The sequence below is a fragment of the Echiichthys vipera genome (genome assembly GCF_963691815.1).
Source record: "Echiichthys vipera genome assembly, chromosome: 8".
NCBI lineage: Eukaryota > Metazoa > Chordata > Actinopteri > Perciformes > Trachinidae > Echiichthys > Echiichthys vipera.
In genome coordinates, this window is record NC_139833.1 from 33,299,502 (window position 1) to 33,314,106 (window position 14,605).

Genomic DNA, 14,605 nt, shown 5'->3' on the forward strand with positions numbered 1-14,605 from the left:
GACTGCTGTAAAAACTGAGTTTGTTTGAAGCACACCAAAAAGTGAGATGTACACCTGAAAATGTGCGTGGATTACAAATATGTAAGACCATAATCAAACTTAAGTGTTGCATGAGGACACGTTTGCATTTAATCTGATTTGATACATTTGATGTTGAAGGTTCAGTTGTTCGATTGAAGTGGAGTGACCTAAAGTCAGACCTGAGCTTACTCACTTCAGTGACACTAATGCCCTCTCTGCCCCAATACAGGTTCAACTACAGGTCCACTCACTATCTCACCACCAATGGCTTCTATGAGTTCCTCAATTGGTTTGACGAAAGAGCCTGGTACCCTTTGGGAAGGATAGTAGGGGGCACGGTGAGTTTTCACTAGTCTGTTGGTGTTTGTGGGTATTTGACTGTGTGAATATACTCTTTGTGTGGGTATTCAAGGTTGGGTGAGGATTGTGCAAGTGTACCTTCTGCCTTTGTCCGTATTTCTCAAGAGACACTTCGCTGTAATGGATCTTCAATCATTCTCTTAAAATCACTCCCAGCTGCACACATACACACACACAAAATCTCATATCATTTCATACCCCGATAACAATCAATAAAGGCAGACTGCAAAATATGTTTCCCCCGTACATTCTTGGACTATTTGTTATTTTTAATTGCACTGTGAACGTAATAAACCCTCTCATTCTGGGAGGCGAGCGTTATGAGTCAAGTGCTGCCGCAGGTCACACCATTTGCTAATGGAATTATGTGATTATTGATTTCTGATACTGGCATCTTAAGTATTGTTGTAACATAAATGTGTTTTGTTTGTTTTCTTTCTTTGTCAATAGCTGACGGTATATTGAGGGCCTGAGCAGGAAAATACTAAAGGGGTGGGGGAAACGTTTCGTTTTTGGTTAAATTATTAGGGCCCGAGCACTGACTGAAAGTCGGGATAGCGAAGGCCCTTTTGAAATTGCTAGAATTATTTTTTTTATTTTCTCAAATGAATTGCATTTAGGAGGCTTTCTCATATTCAAAAACTCCCCAAACTTCACACAAAATTCAAGCATTTTCTACATTTTTTGAGATTAGCATGTGTGATATTTGAACAAACTCCTCCTATAGATTAAACATGATCAACTTCAAGATCGGTCAGTACCATCTAAAGACATGTCTCATCGAATGATACTCTGCGTTTGCGTTCTAACTGCACCGTGTGGGCGTGGCTTAGCGCCAAAGTTAAGAAACAGGAAATAGCTGTAATTTCAGCGAATATTGTTCAATCTGCGCCAACTTCATGACAAAAATCCAGGCCTGAACACACCTACATGACAATATTGACTCACAGTCATGGCGCCCCCTGCTGGCACCTCCTAGAATACAGCCCCTATTCCCAGATTGGCGTAAATTTATGAAATTGGTAGGCATATAGAACTCTTCCAGACTCTCGGAGTGATATCATAAATTCAACAGGAAGTTGGCCATTTTTTATTTTATGGCCATTTTTCCACTTTTGCACGTGTCATACTTTACAAACTCTCCTATAGATTTAACACAATCAACTACAGAACCATGTAAACACATGTCTGATCAAACGATACTGGGACGTGGCGCCAAATCAGCCGTATTGCCAAACAAAACGAAGTTGTTGAAAGCCTGGGAATGTTCTCATTTGTCCAGGTCATCATTATCCCAAGAGCAGCTGGACTTGGTTATTTGTCTAGGAAGATGTTTCACCTCTCATCCAAGAGGCTTCATCAGTTCACGTACGCAAATGACCAGGCTGGGACTGGTCCAACCATCTAGGTTGGAGATCCAGGTATTTAATCTCTCACAAGGCGATGATGTCACTGGGACCCTTTGTGCTCAAAGTGCCAACGACCGCCGTTGGAGTGGCAGTCGTTGGTGGGAAGTAGGTTTCGACTTCGTTAGTGCTCTATTGAGTCTTAACGGCAGTCGCAGGAGGCCATTGTTAACAGTTGAATCTCCTGGGAAGGGATGAAAGGGCAGCATTGTAAATTGGAGATAAGTGTTGTCTCAGACCTCCTCCTCTGTTTAGCGATGGTTTCTCTACTTTTGCATAGATGGCTTTTTTTACTCCTCTTTCAAACCATCTGTCCTCTCTGTCCAAGATTTGGACATTGTTGTCATCAAAGGAGTGGGCTTTCTCCTTGAGGTGTAAGTGGAGAGCCGAGTCCAGGCCTGAGGAGTTAGCTCCCCTGTGTTGGGCCATGTGTTTATGCAGTGGTTGTTTTTTTAGAGTAGAGATCTTTGCTTTCCTTGTTGCATTGGACAGCATAAACCAGATTGCTTTTGTGGGTGTGTGGTGTTCTGTCCTTGGGATGTACTAGTCTCTGTCTGAGTGTTATAGGTTTGTAATATACAGGGATGCAGTGTTTGTTGAAGATCCTCCTGAGTTTCTCTTATACCCCAGCCACATACGGAATGACTATGTTGTTTCTCTTGTTTTTTTTACAACCACTTTGGTTGTCTTTCTGGAAGTTGCTGACGTTTTCACGAAAGTCCAGCTGGGGTAACCACAAGTTGTGAGGGTGCCTCTCAGGTGCTTGCTTTCTTCGCCTTGGGCCTGTGAGCTGGTGAGTACGTTATCAGCTCTGTGTTGCAGTGTTTAGATAACTCCAAGCTTGTGTTCCAGGGGGTGGTGGGAGTCAAACAGTAGATATTAATCTGTGTGAGTGGGTTTTCTGTATACCCTTATGTGGAGGATCCTGTCAATCTCCATATGGACGTCACAGTCTAAGAAAGGCAAACTGTTGTCCTTGACTTCTTTGGTGAACTTGATGTTTCTGTCCACTGAGTTTATATGTTAGGTAAAAGTTTGCACCTCTTTGGATTTGATTTTAACCCATGTGTCGTCCACATATCTGAACCAATGGCTCGGGGTTAATCCTCTGAAGGAGTTCAGAGCCTTGTCCTCTACCTCCTCCATGTATAGATTTGCCACAATAGGGGATACTGGTGAACCCATGGCACAGCTGTGTTTTTGTCTGTAAAAAGTTCCATTAAACTGGAAATATGTGGTGTTGAGGCACAAATATAGAAGTTGGCAAATGTGTTCTGGTTTGAGATTTGTTCGGTTGTGTAAGGAGTAGTCCTGTGTGAGCCGCTCTCTTACTGTGGCCAGAGCCTCCATGGTTGGAATACAGATGAACAAGGAAGTCACGTTGTAGGATACCATGGTTCATCTGGATCCATTTTTAAGTCTCGGACTTTGTTCACAAAGTCTATGGAGTTTTGGATGTGGTGTGGGGTGTTGCCCACCAGTGGTGCCAGAACATTGGCAAAGTGCTTGGCAATGTTATAAGTGACAGAGTTTATGCTGCTGACAATGGACCTGTGTGGGGCCCCTTCTTTATGGATTTTTGGGAGTCCATATAAGCAGGGGGTTGAGTCCTGGGGGTAGAGCCTGTAATATTGTGATTTGCCAATGACTCCTTTTTGTAGTTGCTATAGACACTCTATAACCTTCTTTTTGTAACCACTGGTAGGGTCTCACTTCAGTTTCATAAGTGTTAGAGTCACTGAGTAATGCAGAGATCTTTGCCTGGCAATCAGTCAATTGTATTGAGAACAACTGTGCATCTACCCTTGTCTGCTGGAAGGATTGTGATCTTGTGGTCTTTGCTCAGTGCTGTTACTGCTTTTCTCTCCTCCATGTTGAGGTTGGACGAGGGGACCTTAGCTTGGGACAATGTTGCTGACACTTAACCTTAGCGGTTCAGCCTCAGTTCCCGATTCCGTGGGACCCATCTTCATCCCACCACCTGGTACCGTCACATCTCCACCCGGCGCTGGTACTGAAAGCCGGTTGGCCGTTTTACCGCGGGACAGCCGAACACCTGGCTGGGAATGCCCTCCTGTGAAAGAAATTCTCTGGAGTCCTCAGGGTTTCTCAAATCATGTCTTTACTAAACTGCATGCATACAGGAGAGACTCTACCTCAACCGGGTCTCAAATGATCTCTGCCTCTCTCCAAGTAACTTCAGCATATATACAGTCCTTTCAAAGCACCTTACAAACACAATGACATCAAAGTAACAAAAACACACTACCAAATGTTAATGACCCCAGTGGATGTTATCAGTGTTTTACGACCACCAAATGTCATCCTTGTGACCCCCATGTGACTTCTTATTCACAGCTTGACTGTTAAGTTAATCAACATACAGAAACCAAGGACCAAGATCATAGACTAAGAAACACTTACAAAGAAAGAAGGAAAACTCTGGTTATTTCCCACACTTCTCAGCTTTAATAATTATTATTAACATTTGCATGTGTTGTACTTTAATGAACTCCTTCCAAGGATTTAACACAATCTGCTTCAAAATCAGCCAGTATCATCTAAAGACATTTCTGATCAAACAATACTCAGCACTTTTTCTATTTTTGCTCCGAGTGGCCATAGCGTGCCGTCAAAGTTAGGCCTTTTTCAATAGTTAAGAAACAGTAAGTAGCTGTAACTTGAGCATACATTGTCCAATCTGCACCAATTTTCTCATGCATCCGAGCTCCGCTCTGTTTGTCCGTTTCTATCTGGTCAAATCCGTGGTTAAATCAACAAATCAATGTCTCTTTCTACTCCGAAAAAAAGAAAAGTTGTCCCAGAAAACCGTCACCAGAGAATGGACAGAGAAGTTTTAGTTTCTGTCACTGTGACGCCTGTGTTTACTCTGCAGCCATATCTGAGTGTAAAGAGGAGAAGTTGATAAGGCATTTTCAGAAAAATCATGCTACGCTGCATTTATGTTACATTACTTTTTGTCAGTCCAGTTTTTGATGAATAAACTAATGTTTCATATGTGCTTTTAAAGCCTGGTAAAGTAACTAGTATCTGAAGTAATCAGATAAATAAATGCAGTGCAGTAAAAAGTAGAATATTTCCTCTGATTTGTAGAGGAGTAGGAGTAGGAGTATGAAGTAGCATGGAAATTTTACTCAAGTAAAAGTAGAAGAGCCTCAAACTTGTCCTTTACTTCAATAACTGAGCGAAAACCTCTGGTTCACAGGTTTGTTCATTTAAGGATTGTTTCTTGACAAGCTTGTTGCACTTTGAGGTCATGACTAATATTTACATTGATAAAATAAAGACATTATATGTACTCCTATGTCGCTGCATTGTTTTACAATATCCATTAATGTGTTGCTCATGTTTTTTCCAGCCCCTCATTTTGGATAATTTTCGTCAACCGGCCCCAATTCCAAATTACTTGAAATGATTGCTGCTTGGTCGTATTTTAGTGAAAGAAAACCTATTTTCTTCATTTTTTTAAAGATTTGATATTGTGATAACCTTTTTGCCAAATAAATATATAAATGCGTAAATGTAGCAATGTGTCTCCTACTGTTCAAAATCTCACTTCACTTTGATTTAAGATTGTTACTGTAATCCCTAAGCAAGCTGCCTTATTATTTCACTTTTTGCATGATTGCATGAAATGTCCTTAAGAATATCTGATTACATTTTTTAGGCTATATATCTGATACATGGTATTTTTAGAATCTAAAAAAAATAGGAATCGAAAAACTGTGACCCCAAAACCGTGATATGAACTGAACAGTGGATTTTGTGAACCGTTCCACCCCTAGTTTGTATGTATTTTTGATCATAAAAAATGTGTTTATTATTGTGCAGCTGATGCAGCATCTCAGCGATTTGTAGTCACCCACAGTAAATCTAAGTTTTAAAACGGGTTGCAAACAGCTTTTCTTTGTTGGAAACCAGTGAAATAACAAAAACGGGTTGAGTGCATGAACAGTGGTCACAAGTTAATCTGGCTGCCTCCTGGTTTTAAGATATTGGCTGACTATGTAGTTGGTTATTTGTTTTTCTTTACATTATATGTCACAGTTTGAACATCAGTTTGAATCCCGTGAGGATAAGACCTCTAATTATTATTTGTTTACGTTTAAGTCTGAATAGCCTGATCATCTATTCTACGTAACATGTTTACTCAATCATACTCCAAAGTCAAATAGAATTTAGAAATTGTATTAGAGATGAACATTTAAGTTAAAAGTTAATTTAGTTCGTCAAGCACTTAAAAAAACGTTTTTTTTCACCGGAGTGCTTCACAGAGACAAACACAAAAAACCTATAAACTGTGGAAACAAAGCTTTCATAGCAACTAATTCACCGGAAGAGCAGCTCGCTCTTTTCCTGTTTTCCGTCACAACAAGCACCATTTAATAAAATCACGCCTGACACGTTTCCTCAAACAAGACTCCAGGGGAGGATCAGACAGCCACAGTTTTAATATTGTGATGAAAGACTAAACAAACAGGCATACAGGAGGACAGCTACGCTTTCTCTCGCCAGTTAACATGGTCGGTAAAGGCGAGTTTGGAGTTTACTGTTTAGTGTATTAAATGATGTGTTAGATTAGTAAGTATTTATTAGATGTAATCATGTAGGTGTAAGTGTTTATCAGTGTATATAATGTGTATAATGGGGTATGTAAATATTTAGGATTAGGATTTATAATTTTTATACATTAGAAAACTCCAGTATATTTTGTATGTGCCAGCCAATAAGCTTGCAGAATTGGCTTTATAAGGCGAGGTCTGTGTATACTGTATATGTGACTGTTATATGTGGCTACTGCACACTAAGGTAGAACATGACAAAGATATGTTTTGCACGTCATTTTTATATCCTCTTATTGACAGCATGCTCAAATTGAACAGACATTTCTCCAATACCAATTGTGAAGTCATGACAAACACAAAGTCTCTCAACCCCCAGAGTGATGCCTTTTTAAAGGAGCGCAATGTCTTTTCATTTGGCCTATTGTATCATGCAGAAATTGATGATTAAGGGCAGAGCTTTGGACAGAAAATTACAGAGTGCTGCAGTTAAAAAGCTATGCAGTACAGTTGAGATGGTTTGTTTTATGAGCCATACAGGGAAGTTTTCTTTGTGCTCTGAGACTGTGACAGATCGCTGTAACCCTTCCTGTAAGCTCTGTCTCTGGGAACACAGTTTCTCCACATTGAAACTGATCCAAAAAATAGGAAATGGCACATTGTTGCACCCTTTGTTGTACTGAAGTTTTGTTCACATTGTTGACACACTGTATTTTTACCCTATACTGTATTTTCCATTTTTCATTTTTTATGGCTCTACGTCTCTTGCACTTGCAACCACTCTTGTAAAAAATCAAATGGTAATATGATTTTGATGATTTAGGGCATGAGCTCCATCCATTGAGAGTGTTTTGGACAGAAGAATAAAGAGTGGTGAAGTTAAAAACTATTGTACAAATTAAATGTTTATATGAAATTAAAGTACAATAAAGTTTTTAATCTCTTAATACAATTTGTTGCCATTTTTTTCATGTGCCCCTCTGTTTAAACACTGTCCCCTCGCGGCCCCCCTAATAAAATTTGTCTAGAACTGCCACTGGTCGAGGTCATGATGCTTCTCTCCAGTACCTCTGTGAGCTAGCGGCAGTGAGCTTGTAATTTGATGCATATAACATGGAAATGAAAACAAAATCACTTAATATTTTTATCAAATATACAGAAACATTAGATTTGGGTTGTCTGCCTAATTCTACCCTTGTCTTTCCATCTGCTTCACCATTTGTCCCAGGTGTACCCAGGCCTGATGGTCACGGCGGGCCTCATCCACTATGTGCTCAACCTACTGCACATCACCGTCCACATCCGGGATGTGTGTGTGTTCCTGGCTCCGGTGTTCAGTGGCCTGACCTCTATCTCCACCTTTCTGCTGACAAGGGAGTTGTGGAACCAGGGGGCGGGGCTGCTGGCGGCCTGCTTCATCGCTATCGTCCCTGGCTACATCTCTCGCTCTGTTGCTGGCTCCTTCGACAATGAAGGCATCGCCATCTTTGCCCTGCAGTTCACCTACTACCTCTGGGTATGCCAAAACACAGTCTTCACGTAGTCCTGACCCTCCATTCTGCACTTATTCTTGACACTTCTCATTGCTGGTTCAGATGGCTGTCCTTTGTTTGAAGTTGGGGAAAAGAAATAAGTCCAGCAGTAATACCAAACTCATGTATTTTTCCTACAATGACTTAAAGCTGTAATAATCCATATTTTTATATTAACAATGACTTAGATGACTGTGTGTAATGTGAAAGTAATTGTGATATCATAGAGAGTGGAGCATCCCTCCACAGCCGGCAGCTGTTATTGAGAGAGCCTTCATAAATCCACTGTCCAGTAACCGCCCAGCACCAAATGGACTAAACAATTAGCTGGTGAATACAGTGTATTATCTAGCAGCTGTAGAGCCAGATATTTTCCTCACGATTTGATGGAGACCAAACCAGAGTGAATATTTGACTTGTCAGAGGAGCTGAAACACAATAGATGTGAAATAGGCCATTGTTTGCTCCCATGATTTTGAAGTTGATAATGTTATGGATGTTATTTTCTGTTTCGCAGCCCCCTAGTAGCTAAAAAAAATGCCTTCAGATTTAACATAATTTAATTTTACTGCAGAGAGTGGAGGAACTCTTGGGAGAAATAGCAGAGTGTTGATTTGAGATGTTTCCTAATATAATAGTCAAATATATTTTACTTTATTCAGGATAGTTTCACTGACATCAGTCACAAAAGATAGGTTCCAATAGATCATAGACATGACATATGCATTTTTTAAGGAAGACTTCTTTCCTTTCACCTCAGATGTAACCTTTTCTATCTGCGTCTACAGATTTATTCAGCTCACTGCTAATGTTATTCTTAGTGAACAACTACGATACTTCATTTAAAGAAAGAATCCACTATCCCAGTTTTAAGGCCACTTCTCTTAACATAATGTTCATTGCAGTAGGCTTTAAGGTTCACTCAGACTGAACTCCACCGCTCTGTTGGTGACTCCTTTGCTTCATGTACACGGCCTGTCAGTAGCTCTAAGCTCACAATTTCCAGGTACATGAGAACCCCTAAGCTAAAAAAGGGAGGGAGGGGGGTGGCCTCATCCTGCCTGTAGTACCCTTTTTTTTGCTGCTGTAAGCCTGTGTATGTTGAATTTGAGCAAGTTAAAAATATATTGTTTTAATTTTATACATTGTATTTTGTATCTGAGTTTGGTATATTGAATTTTTTAACATTAAATTTTTGATTCTGAATTTGTGAACATTGAAAAACAAAGGTGAAAAAGAGTTGTTCAAAATTTGAAGAGCTAAAGTTATATTTATACTTTCCTCTATTTGTCTGTTAAGTTTCTATCTAAGTTGAAACAATGGTGATTCATCATATGACCCACTAATGAAAGCACTTTTACTTGCTTTTTTTCTGAGTATTCCAATCTGCGACATTCCCTCTCTAGATGGAAATAAGCCGCCATGTTAGTGAGTCTGCTAACAGCGGTTGGTCTGTCGGCCCAGCGTTCACTGAGTCATGCTTGTAGTAAGGGTGTGTGTGTGTGTGTGTGTGTGTGTGTGTGTGTGTGTGTGTGTGTGTGTGTGTGTGTGTGTGTGTGTGTGTGTGTGTGTGTGTGTGTGTGTGTGTGTGTGTGTGTGTGTGTGTGAGAGTGTGTGAGTGTGTGAGTGTGTGAGTGTGTGAGTGTGTGAGAGTGTGAGAGTGTGAGAGTGTGAGTGTGTGTGTTTTTGTGTGTGTGTGTGTGTACATAGGGGACGGACTGGATGTAGAGAGGTGAATGTGTTTCAATAAAGTTTACAACAAAAAAAAATACATCAACACACACAGTGACTGTGAATGTGACAAGATGGAGGCTCTGAATGAACAGGCTCACCTGCACATATCTCAGTACAAGCTAATCAGATGCATAAATATTCAGATACATTATTTCAATGCATATGTGTGTGTGGGAGAGAGTGTTTGTTAATTCTTTCCTTGGTAAACCTACAGGTGAAGTCTGTAAAGACCGGCTCTATCTTCTGGTCCATCGGATGCTGCCTCTCCTATTTCTACATGGTGAGAACACATGCATAAACATTTGTTTTCTATCGTATATTCATTCAAATCTGACACTTTAACCCCTGACCCAGGACATATTTGGGGTTTTAAAACAAGCCTGAAATAAAATTTTACTTCATAAACCATTAACATATATTGTCTTTATCTCAGTTTCATGCAATAGAGATAACATACTGTATATATGTTTAATTACTGCAAGCAGTCTCTACTAGAACACAGTCATCCATGGAAATGTGATTCATTTTCTGGGGTGGATACATGGCAGAGGGTAAATAGTGGGGGACAGTGAGAGAAAAAAGCTTCTCTGTGCTTAGATCATAATAATGTAACATTATCTGTGTGTCAGCCTGTGAATGTTCTCATTTGTCAAAAGCATCTGGACTTGGTTATTTGTCTAGTAAGACGTTTCACCTCTAGTCCAAGAGGCTTCATCAGTTCATGTACGCATCTGACCAGGCTGGGACTGATCCAACTTTCTGGTGTGGATATCCAGGTATTTAACCTCTCACAAGGCCGATGATGTCACTGGAACCCTTTGTGCTCCAAGTGCCAACGACCGCCGTTGGAGTGAAAGTCGTTGGTGGGAAATAGGTTTGGACTTCGTTATTGCTCTATTGAGTCTTAACGACAGTCGTTGGAGTCACAGGAGGCCATTTGTGAACAGTTGTTCTTTGAGGTTAGATTGTTGAATCTCCTGGGAAGGGATGAAAGGGCCGCATAGTAAATTGGAGATAAGTGGTCAGAAACATCAAGTTCACCAAAGAAGAAGGCAAGGACAACAGTTTGCCTTTCTTAGACTGTGACATCCATATGGAGAATGACAGGAGCCTCCACATTGGGGTTTACAGAAAACCCACTCACACAGATCAATATCTACTGTTTGACTCCCACCACCCCCTGAAACACAAGCTTGGAGTTATCAGAACACTACAACATAAAGCTGATAACGTACCCACCAGCTCACAGACCCAAGGGGAAGAACGCAAGCACCTGAGAGGCGCCCTCACAACTTGTGGTTACCCCAGCTGGAACTTTGTGAAAACAGCAGCTGCTTCCAGAAAGAAAACCAAAGTGGTTGAGAAAGAAAAAGAAAACAAGAGAAACAACATAGTCATTCCGTATGTGGCTGGGGTATCAGAGAAACTCAGGAGGATCTTCAACAAACACTGCATCCTTGTGTATTTCAAACCCGTAACACACTCAGACAGAGACTAGTACATCCCAAGGACAGAACACCACACACCCACAAAAGCAATCTGGTTTATGCTGTCCAAAGCAATGAGGAATGCAAAGATCACTACATTGGAGAAACAAAACAACCACTGCATAAAGGCATGGCCCAACACAGGAGAGCTAAATCCTCAGGCCTGGACTCGGCTGTCCACTTACATCTCAAGGAGAAAGCCCACTCCTTTGATGACAACAATATCCAAATCCTGGACAGAGAGGACAGATGGTTTAAAAGAGGAGTAAAAGAAGTCATCTATGTAAAAGTAGAGAAACCACCAACTCTTCTCCAATGTACAATGCAGCCCTTTCATCCCTTCCCAGGAGATTCAACAATCAAACTGTTGACTGTCTTTAAGACTCAATAGAGCACTAACGAAGTCAAAACCTACTTCCCACCAACAACTGCCACTCTAACGACGGTCGTTGGCACTTGGCGCACAAAGGGTTCCAGTGACATCATCGGTGCAACGTCTTCCTAGACAAATAACCAAGTCCATTTGCTTTTGACTGAAATTGCTCTGAGGATTATCTGTGTGTGTTTGTGCATGTGTGTGGGCATGTTTCTGTGTGTCTCTGTGTATCTGGGTCAAACTGACCCCAAGACCATATGAAGGATGTAAATGTGTGGAAAATAGTAGCATGAATGCTCTATTTTTTTTGTTTTGTTTGTAAAAATGTATCTAAAATAAGCTTTAAACATAAAATAAGCTAATGAAACGACTCAGTTTGACCCGAATACCAAACAGGTAAACTCAAGCCTAATGCTATCGTTCAAATATGAGTCATAAACTGGAGGGAGAGCAATGTTTACATCACACACTGACAGTGAAACACAGAAGTACCCAACAATGAACACCATGCCACTCAAGATGGTTAACTTGGAGCATTTTGTGCATGTCTATCCATCTGTGTTTGCCTCACATCACAAAAGCTATTTCCATTACACAAAAACAGATGTTTTGGGAAACCTCTTACTCACCTTTCACTGGGCGGTATGACCAAAAACCCATATTTTTTAAGATTCTGGTTGTTTACGATATACAATGGCAATCACGCTAAGTGTGAGTAGACTCTTAGACGATAAGCGCAAAGCTTGAACAGAGGTGCGTGTGTGTTTCTGTTGTAATGAACATGTGTAGTCTGACTGCTGCAGCTCATAACAATTTCACCGCTCTCAGCTGGGCTGAGGAGCTGGACACCCTTCCTCTTGTTGTTAGCCGTCTCATTGTGGAAGTGTGTGTGTTGTGAATAAGAGACAAAACTCATCCACCCTTCAGTTCCCAGCCTACAGGGACCCGTGGACTGGTCACAATACTAATGATCTGTTGTTATTACTGCAGTTTGAAGCACTGCACAGATTCTGCAGGGTTTACAATCCCATTGTGAGGACAAGAAGCAGTAATATAACTGTGTATTTAACTGCGCATTCAAAGATCGATGTGCATGAGCATGTGTGCATCCATATTCCAAATAGTCACACACCCCTTCATTAATCACTACTGTTGCTAAAGCTCTAAATGAATAAACTGCTCTTATTTTGTTTGTCTCACAGGTGTCAGCTTGGGGTGGTTACGTGTTCATCATCAACCTTATTCCTCTTCATGTATTTGTCCTGCTTCTCATGCAGCGCTTCAGTAGGAGAGTCTACATAGGTGAGATGCAGCAACACACACACATTATGTATCAACGCTTGGAGATGATTAACAATAATAATAATAATAATAACATCCACTAGCAGCTGATGCTCTATCTGTGATGAGCCAAAGATCAGGTTTATAAAAACCTCCCAGAGGAAAAGTCAAGGAATATGTGATCAAAAGAGATGGAAAGGAGACATGCAGGCAGGAAAAAAGATGAAAGCAGTCTTCCCTTTAAAGACCTTACCTCGCACAATCCGAACTCGCCTCACTGATCTTGAAACAAGTCCTGACTGAAGGCTCACATCTCCCTTCTGATCCCGCAAAACCTACAATTGTTTCAGATTCAAATCCATAACCCATATGGACTGTACCAGATGAGGAAACATCCTGTGGAAATTATGACATAAATGTGGAATCAAAGAGCCCATTCTGAGGACTGCTGAGAAGAAATGGGAGAGGAGACAGGGTTACCTGTGGATTTTACGTATTCAAACAGAGGTAGAGAGCAGGTCTGAGGTGATATAAATCATCTGGAAGCTGGGCCTCGAAGCCAGAGGAGCGCCTGTGGTTGGGTTGATATCACTTGTTACACAGATTTGGTGCCAAATTTACCCATGTTTTACCACTCGAGGAATTGATTAAATTGTACTCTAGACTAGATTTTCATCGAGTTAATTGTCTGTTAATCTCTATCTATCACAGAGTGAGTTGAAAAGAATGGTGACCCACTAATGAAAGCACTTGTTGCGTTTTTGCTGAGTAATCCACTTGTGTTTACTTGTAATCAGAAATCGGGAACGTGCGTGCGTGCGTGCGTGCGTGCGTGCGTGCGTGCGTGTGTCCTTTGATGGCCCACCTGTGATGGCCCACCTGTGATACAGATTATTAGTGTAATGCTTATTCAGACCTCGCCTGGTTGAAACAACTGTATGTGTATCACTATTCTATACATTACATTACTGTGCAAAAGTTTTAGGCAGGTGTGAAAAAAATGCTGGGAACTAAGAAGGCTTTCAAAAATGTCAGTAATGGGGCGGCTGGTGGAACAGTGGTCATAGCAGTTGCCCCATGTATAGAGGCTGAAGGTCCTCGAGGCAGCAGTCGCGGGTTTGACTCCAACCTGCGGTCCTTTACTGCACCCTCTTTCTCTCACCCCATTTCCTGTCCGTCCTAAATAATAAAAGGCTTGAAAAACTGTATATATATACTGTATATACATACATATATATATATATACATATATATTGTTTATTTTGATTAATTTAAAAAATGCAAAGTGAGCGAACAAAAGAAAAATCTAAATCAAATCTTTATTTAGTGTTACTGCCCTATGCCTTCAAACCAGCATCTATTCATCGTGTGCGTGCGTGTGTGCGTGTGTGTGTGTTTCAATAAAGTTCACAAAAGAGCCAAAAAATAAAAGTCAACCCATAGCAACTGTCAACGTGACAAGATGGAGGCTCTGAAAGAACAGGCTCACCTGCAGTTACATCTTACTGCCACAGAGGCTGCTAGAAACAAGGGATCTCAAATTTACTGCAGTACAAGTGTAAATGGTGAAAAATCTCTCAAAAAATCCCACATTAAGACACCCAGTCCTTGAGGAACACCGTAGAAAATTCATGCTGTCATTTGGAGATTTCTGAAAGAATTTGAAGGTGAGCACTAATGTCGTGTAAACTGCTCTGAAACCTTCTTGCTGTCAGTTTCCATAGGACAGACATCCATCCTCTGAATGCTCCATGTTTGTGGTTCTAAAATTTCATGAGGCTGTGATGATCCTAGAGGTCACAACAACTCAGTTTAGACAAAAATG

General features: G+C 40.8%; 1 protein-coding gene across 1 annotated transcript in view; it reads left to right on the forward strand.

Moving 5' to 3' along the window:
* LOC310950731 (dolichyl-diphosphooligosaccharide--protein glycosyltransferase subunit STT3B-like) overlaps positions 1 to 14,605 on the forward strand; it is an 81,173-nt gene that overhangs the window by 11,018 nt on the left and 55,550 nt on the right. The window contains exons 2-5 of the mRNA XM_083918690.1: positions 251 to 359; positions 7,599 to 7,886; positions 9,851 to 9,916; positions 12,702 to 12,801. Of these exons, the coding sequence (XP_083774816.1) occupies positions 251 to 359; positions 7,599 to 7,886; positions 9,851 to 9,916; positions 12,702 to 12,801 (563 nt within the window). The remainder of the gene's footprint in view (positions 1 to 250; positions 360 to 7,598; positions 7,887 to 9,850; positions 9,917 to 12,701; positions 12,802 to 14,605) is intronic.